The 8529-nt window shown below is 37.6% G+C and overlaps 1 protein-coding gene across 1 annotated transcript; it reads right to left on the reverse strand.

The window, feature by feature from the left end:
* Window positions 1–538: 538 nt before the first annotated feature.
* LOC311008492 (chymotrypsin-like protease CTRL-1) lies at window positions 539–6700 on the reverse strand (the record flags this gene model as incomplete). Its single annotated transcript, XM_084002181.1, has 5 exons — window positions 539–940; window positions 1228–1376; window positions 2155–2384; window positions 2667–2841; window positions 6667–6700. The coding sequence occupies 5 exons, from the start codon at window positions 6698–6700 to the stop codon at window positions 554–556; spliced, it is 975 nt and encodes a 324-aa protein (XP_083858307.1). The 3' UTR covers window positions 539–553.
* Between the last annotated feature and the right edge of the window lie 1829 nt (window positions 6701–8529).

The raw sequence follows: 8529 nt of genomic DNA on the forward strand, positions 1-8529 counted from the left end.
TAAATAGTAAATTTGTTAACGTCATCTGCATATTTTATGAAATCATTATGGAATGTAAGCGCAACTCAACATATCTGAAATCAAGATGGGAAAATTAATTACATGTGGAAATGTGATCAATTATGGGTGTTCAACTAACATACACCTAAAAGTCATTTTGGAAAGATGTACATTTAGTCTTGATCAATGTGTTTGGAGATGAGATTCCTTTGTCTGCACAGTCTTGTTCTTGGGTCATATTTCACCAGTAACACTGGAGGGGGGCAGATACTTGGTAAATATACTCCTTACAGCAGCAAGGAAAGCCATAACTAGAAGTTTATTAAACTTGACTCTCCAAAGTAGGGTCAATGACTTGATGGCTTTGATTTTAAGACATGCAGAATAACAAAAACAATCTTTTATTGTGTATTATTTTTCACATACAAATATTTGCAGCGGAAAGGGTAATGAGTTCAACCTTGCAGGGATGTGGTTTTCATCCCGGCCCGAAATATACATAATCTGTGTCATATTATTTAGACAGACATTACACAATGCAACACAAGTGCTGCTAATGAGCTTCAATGAGCTGCAGGAACACTGTTACAAAGATGGCAACAAATGTAAGCTCAGCTGTAACGGATGATGCTGTGGAAGCTGTTGTGGACGTTGGATTTGAAGTGGTTGTGGACGTTGTATTTGGAGCTGCAATGGTCACATTTCCAAGAGATCTGGTTTCACACCTATATCTTCTGTCTTGGTTGGTGCCACTGGATGTGAAAGTCACAAAGCCAACATTTGCCCCCCTCACTTTATTTTTGATCCACTTTTCAAACTTAGACACTTTTGTGTAGACTTCAGGGAAACCAGCCCGGGCACAGGGGACTCCGAAACTGGTAATGCCAGCCTGGATCCACTTTGAGGCTTGATTGCATTGCAAAGGTCCACCGGAGTCCCCCTGAAAAAGAGTGTGAGATCATTTATACTGCTGGTAACAGGCACAGAATAAAACTGGGTTAGTTTTACCCAAACTAAAATATTCTCACAGACGAAAACATTTTAAAAGCAAAAGTATGAAAGTTTACATTATGGGGCTGAAATTGGTAAATAGGGATGTAAGACAAGAAATAGTATTTTATCTGCACTCAAACTTCACTGCATGTTTAGTTTGAATGAAGGAAGAAAAACAAATCAAAAGTAGTCAGTTCAGCTACTAGAAATATGACAATGGATTATTATATTAACCTGGCATGCTCCTTTGTTCTCTTCCCCAGCACAAATCATTTTTCTAGTGATTGTTACACCCGACACTGGGCTGTAGTTGCAAGTGCACTGCTTCTTTCCAACGACAGGAATCTGAACTTCCTGCAATGAGTTTTGGGGTGGCAAAGGATCTGAGAGAGAGAGAGCGTAAGAAATCAGAAGACAAAATTTATTTTCCTTCATTTGCATAATTCTAGTAAACATAAATAGACATTGTAACACATCAGTTTAGCCATCTTGGCTAATTTTCAGGTTGTTATTCAGTTGTTTATGTTCACACACTCACAAATTAATTAAAAAAAACAAAGAATATGTGTCACAGTATAGGAGAGGTGTTGGCAGACTGTTCCATGTATGAGCTGCTCTCATTGAAAATGCTGACTGTCCAAAGGCAGTCCTCCTCATAGAGATTATGCAGGGCTCCACATGACACCAAAAATCAGTGAAGTGCAACTCAAAATGTACCTTGGTGTTTTTTTTTTTTCAATTCAATTTCAATTCTATTTTATTTATAGTGTCATATCACAACACAAGTTACACACTCATGATTTTCAGAGTCGATGCATTTTCGTTTTCAAGTCCTAACATCACCAGGAGCAAGAGTTACAGCGCCACATAGTGGAGAGAAAAACTTCCTCAACAGACTTTTAGGCAGAAATCTGGAGCAGACCAGGACCGTGGGTCGATCTGCATTATCATACAAATTAACAGTCTGTGTGGGAACTATAAAGAAAAGGTCTAGGTGTGTTATTGCGATGCCAAAAGGCGCCTAAATTATGTGCTGGTGCACCTAAATGTAAAAAGTTAGTCTGGAGCCCTCTTAATCAATCCCCTCTTACCACAGATTTATCTATCATCAGTTGTTTTGTTTGATATCTTGGGTTAGTATGTTAGCATGCCAATACTCACTATCTTTTCCAAGATTGCCCCAGCCAGTGGACCAGCAGGGGGTGGAGGTGTGAAACGTGCTGGTTGAACTTGCCAGACAGACAGGTCTGATGTAGTTGGTGAAAGTAACAGGTTTGAACTTCAACAGGGCGATGTCGTTGTTATACAACACGTTATTGTATTTCGGATGGATGATGATCTTGGATACGGTGCGGCTCTCCTCGTTAATGTTGGGGCCAGACTGAGTCTGTCTTCCAAAGTACAAAAGCCAACGCTGAGGTAGGTTTCTGGATAAAATAATAAATCAGTGATTAGTAAATATTAGGTGCAAACTAACAGGTTGCATCAAGTTTTTTCTACTCACAGAGAGTAACAATACTGAATAGTCTGAACAATTGTATTCGGTGTTCTCAGCACAGGGACCAGCAACAGAAAATGAAAGTTTTTTTTTTTGGATTTTCCAAAAGTTGTTCCTATTGAATCCTACGGAGTGCAATAAGACAACAGATGTAGGTGTTTTGTGTTTCTCTTACTCTATGATGCAGTGGGCTGCTGTGAGGACCCACTCCTTACTGATGAGGGTCCCACCACAGATGTGACCGCGAAACGTTGAAGAGCTGTAGTGAAGGCTGACCTGCCAGGGCCAGGACCCAGGTGCAGCATTCTCACCTCCCACTATTCTTGTTTTCAGAGGTGCCTCTCCACAATCTGACAGAGACAACTGTGTTACTACATATACGGTAAAGTGAGACTGATTCATGTGTGAGGATAAATTAGGGCTGCTCGATTAATCAAATTTTAATCTCAAAATTACGATTTTGGCTTCCAACGATCATGAAAACGATATAATCTAAATAAAACTATTATTTTACAGATTGCAATGATGCTCTCGTTTTGTCATGTTTCAAAAATCAGTGCACCCCTTTCCTTTACAGCGGTGCGCTTTATGTAATACGGTACACGCAAGGCTTGATGTTTTTTTCAAGTGCGACCCGGCGAGGCGGATTTTGGACTGAGACACATAGCAGCATTTTTATTATAAAAGTACTGGTCCGGTTCGTCTCCGGTACCGCTTTTTTTTACAATTTTAGTTTTTTTTTATTATATTTAAATTTAAAGGAAATCCACAGTTAAAAAGACAAGTTTTTTTTAAAGTTCATTAAATGCATGTTTCCAAAAATGAATGAGTAATTGTGTTAAATAATCGTGATCTCAATATTGTCCTAAATAATAGTGATTATGATTTTTGCCATAATCGAGCAGCCCTAGGAAAATGTGTTCATTGTTGTAAAATCATGATTTATGACTGTGCTTACCCTGAGCATGTGACCCTGTAGAAAAGAGAGATTAAACAAAAAGTTACTTTTGTGCATTATGCTGCCTGGTCGGTTCAGTTCAGACACATCTGCATGGCAGTATTGTGGAATCATAAGGGGCTAATGTCTCAAATATTTTTGCAACAGCTGGAACACTTGAAAGTAACCTCTTAACATAACATTTCACTAAGAATTTTTATCACGATTTTAAAATAATTTAGGTGTGATTTCAATCACCAACAAACATGACAGATAGTTACTGGAAATTTGTAATGCTACACAGTGGTTGCACAAAACCAGTAGACACTGTGGAAATGTCAGAAATGTAATTTTATCACAGTAAAGGCATTTCATTTTATAGATTAATAGTAGCTCCGAACAATACAACAGCTGTGTGATAGGCACCTTCTTTGTGAAATTTAAATTTAGGTCCTATTTAGAAGTGTTCCTATATATCTCTGTCAACTCTCTGACAACATCAACACAATACAATCCAGCACATCTACATCCGTAAAAATGGTTAGAAAAAGTCAAAAAAGTAATGTTAGATAAAGTTAAAACCTTTTTCAAAACTCTGTTCACAAAAAACTAAATATAAGCTTTAAATGAGAGGGTTGAAATAGATAATAAACTGGCAACTGAGTGTAAACTCACCTTGCCCACTGAGGGCCACACACATCAGGAGTATCCACGCAGTCCAGGCTGACATTCTGTGCTGTCACTAATTTTGCCTTTCAGTATGTGCAGGGTCCTTTAGATTGTGCCTTTGTCACTCTGCCACTCATATGCACTGTTATATACATTCATTCCCTCCTCCCCCAAACCTGTTTCATACCTAAATAATAAATTATTACTTAGTACCAAGCATGTTCTAAGAGCTGCAACAGAACATGTTGTGCCTTGGTTTGTTCCCAGACACATAAGAGAGATGTGTTGACTTTCTCATCTAGCTCTTAGCAGATGTGAAAAGTTTTTTTTTTACTATTGTGGCATAATAAATTCATCACTGTAGACTTACAATTTCATATTCCTTTTAGAGAGACTAATAAATAATAAACATTTTCAGACCAGACCAGCCTGTTTTGAAGCTGAGGTTAAAAGGTGTTATGTCGTAGTAGTTACTTAATTACTCTGCAATTAACTGCTTTTAATTGTTGCTGTTAATAAAGTCCGGACCACACCGAATGTTCCTGCTGACCCACCCTGTTTTTGAAGGCAAGAACTATTTCTACAAGGACGTGCCAAGAAAAAAAAACGAATCAAAAGTCTACTAGAAATATGACACCAGTACATCTGACTCTTGGCTGTAGAACGCCTCTACTCGTTTGAATTGTGTATTTTTGCAATTTATCATACACATTTAGAATTAACACTGGCTTCAGGGTGGTTGAAATAATTTTTCGGGACATTTCTTGGATGGTGGTAAAAAAAGAAAAGTTATTCTTTAACTTTCAGGAAACAAGCATCTAAAGCTATGCTTGTGGCAATGTAAGGGTGTTAAATGTAGCAGCTGCAAAACAACATGTTGTCACTGCTGTGTCTACTCAGCAGTGACAACATGTTGATGTTTTGCAGCTGCTACATTTAATATCTTTGTTTAGTATGTTTATTATGTTTTCTTTTTTACCACCATCTAAGAAATGTCCCGAAAAACTCTTTCAACCATCCTGAAGCCAGTGTTAACCATCATAAATTCTAAATGTTTATGATAAATTGCAAAAATATGCAATTCAAATGAGTAGGTGTTCTACTGTACTCATCGATGTGGGACAAGAGAATGAAGGAACATGCCAGGTTAAAATTCACACATTGTTGTCATATTTCTAGTAGCTGAACTGACTTTTTATTAGTTTTTCCTTTCTTGGCACTTCCTTGAAGAAATACTTCTCGTCTGGAAAATGACCCTTCCTGCACCAATCTGTCACACTTTCTTGAAAACCAAAAGAAGTTAGACTTACAGGGTGGGGCAGCAGGAACATTCAGTGTGGTTTGGAGGTATTGAGAACAGGGCTGAGGCAGGAGGGAATGACTGTACACTGTGTTCCAAATTATTATGCAAGTGACGTATCAGTAGGATTTCCATTACATATATGTTTTCATTCAGTTATTTGCCTCTTCTTTAGATAACTGGTATCAATCTCAGACAGGTTAGTTTGCCAGGTGATCTCAATTAAAGGGAAACCTAGTTTGTTCCACATTATCAAGAAAGTCACAGTTTCTGTCAGGGAAATTTATAGAATTAAAAGTGCAGGATATAAAAAAGCCACTGATGAGCAGCAAACAGGTATTTGAGGCTGCTGGTGCCTCTGGACTTCCAAGAACCTCTTGATGCAATCATTGCACCTGGTCAAAAGTGATAACTGATGCATTAAAATAGGAATAAACAAGAGGATTGTGTCTGAAAACAAAATATTCCAACTTTATGGGCAACAGTGATTTTTAACCAAGTACTTCTTCTCTTTTAAAGCTCTTATTTAGTTTTTGTGAACTGTGTTTTGACAGATGTTATTGTCATTTTTACGGATGTAGACGCTGGATTGCATTGTGTTGATGTTGTGAGATATATAGGAACACTTCTAAATAGGACCTCAATTTAAACTTCACAAAGAAGGGGCCTAGAAACAGTTACTGTTACATTTAAACAAGTTTTTTTTTATAATGATAATAATCAATAATAAAAGGTTTTATTAAGTGGATACATTTCACACAACACTGTCGGCAAGAATGTTGATCCGTTATCACACCTGTTCCCGCAAACAAAAGAATATCTGGACTTCCAGCTTAGATTTGTTGGGCACAACAACATTAAACACAGAAAAATCACATTTCATACACGAACACGTTTACACAGAAGGAGTTGAAGAAGCAGCTGGAACTCTACTGCCACCTTGTGTTTGCCTACTTCACTTATACTAATACTCATCTGTCTTTCCTACAGGGTCAGAGTCTCAGGGTAATCACAGTCACATTTCATATATCCGAACGACGAACACAGCTACAAATGAAAAAATATTCCAATTGTCACACATGAACCAGTCTCACCTAGTCAACGGCAGTGTCAGATCGCAATATTCGCAATATCATGCTAGCCGACTAGCTAGCTGGTCAGCTTGCATTTGCCAAGCAAGCATAGCTAATTGCTGCTATAACAAACATAATCAGTAGCCTGGTAAACTAAACAGCTGAAAAGCCAAAACATTTCAAAAGTGAAACTTACCAGGATCATTCCTGTACAGCTCTTCCGTCTCCATTTATCAATCACCCTTCACTTCATTGCTCTGTTCGTTTCTATCTATATTATAGTCATTGTTTATTGTTGTTTTTTGTTATTGTCCTCAATGTATGCGCCATGTAGTCACCATGACAAATTCCTTGTTGATGTAAAATCCTTCTTGGCAATAAATATGTTTCTGATTCTGATCAATAGTCATTACGTTAATAGAACTCTATAGCAGTGTTATTTTCCACCATCGCCTCAAGCATTAACCACAGCCCCTGACGTAAGCAAGACTTCATTAGAGAACGGTTCAAGACCAGCAAGAGTTGGTGCTCCTGCATGGAGCCAATTAGTTCACTGTGGAAACACGAAGAACTGGTTTAAGAGTAGAATTTGCCGCACAGACAGACACACACACAGGCACACACAGGCACACGGCTTGACACGACTTCCAGTTTCACTTTCAGTTGTGAATCAGTTCATTTCTGAACTTTTCTGATGTAGGATTCTTGTGGGTTGTGTCATTTTTGTTATGACAAAACTCACAGAAAAGTTAGAAATGTCTTCGACATGACTATCGATCTGTGTGCATGTGTGTGCATGTGTGTCTCAGCCCCGCCCCTCGGTGAAACAGACACGCAGGACATACACTCACACATATACAGCAGGCCCGGCCCTAACCAATCTGGAGCCCTAGGCAAGATTTTAGGTGGCGCCCCCCTTGCATCGGCAGTGTAGTGTATATACTCACAAGAAACCGAATAGCTTTATCTTTGACCTTTTTTTACTTAAAGAAAGCAAATTCACAATCAGAATAGTTAACAAGATAAAAAATTATGAATAAATAAATGAATACAAAAAATAAAATGAATATATGAAATACAATCATTTGTACATACATTCATAAATAGCCTTAAGTATAAGATATAACTAAACACAAAATAAAACGTGTCAACAAGTTGCATAAAATAAATTAAAAAATACAGTATAAATAAGGCAACAGGAAGACAGCTTGATGCTGCTGCATCATGGCTGGGTTGTGCTGCTGAGGTGGAGGCAGCAGTGGTAGATGTGGTAGATGGCCCGGGGTGGGATTTAGAAACTTCAACAGTGCATCTGAAGAGAGGAGTATGTGACACCATTGAGTATTACAGTCTAATAATAAAAACATATGATTCCAGGAATAAAATGAAATGATATAATATGAATGAAAAACCAAAGAGGTATGATCTTAACTGATATGCAAATTAGATTAGATTCAATTTATTGTCATCATTACAGTGAAATGCTGAATAGCAGAATGCAAAGTAGCAGGTATATATATCACATGATAATGTTATGTTATGATTATCTTTGACTGAATCACAGCAGTGCTCATATTCAAAACAGCATTCTCTCTCATGTGATATTGCTTAATTAACATTAATGATGTGCACTTTAACAACTAGGCTTACAACTATAATATATAAAGGGGTGGAAAAGTGACTATTACCAGCAGGGCAACCGTGAGCTAACCAGAAGGCAATAAAAATGTAAACAAATGTAAACACCTTCTTAAAAGATCTAATACAAATGTCCCTGAGGAATGTAAGGTGGGAGTACTGTAATTACCTAACATTACATTATTACTTTCCATAACAACTTAGCCCCCTCCACAATATTAACTGACATTAAAACAGTCAACTAACGTTAGCTATTTATTGATTAGCAATTAGCGAATCATGTAACGTTAGCTTAATGCTAAAAAGCCAGGTTACTATCTGTAACAGACAAATAATTTAATGTAACGTTACCTCTGTCTTTTTCTCGTTTCTCCTCCTCTTCTTTTCTTTTTTTTCTTCCCTGGGCACCAGACAGTTTTGG

The sequence above is a fragment of the Eutrigla gurnardus genome (genome assembly GCF_963514095.1).
Source record: "Eutrigla gurnardus genome assembly, chromosome: 22".
NCBI classification, from domain to species: domain Eukaryota; kingdom Metazoa; phylum Chordata; class Actinopteri; order Perciformes; family Triglidae; genus Eutrigla; species Eutrigla gurnardus.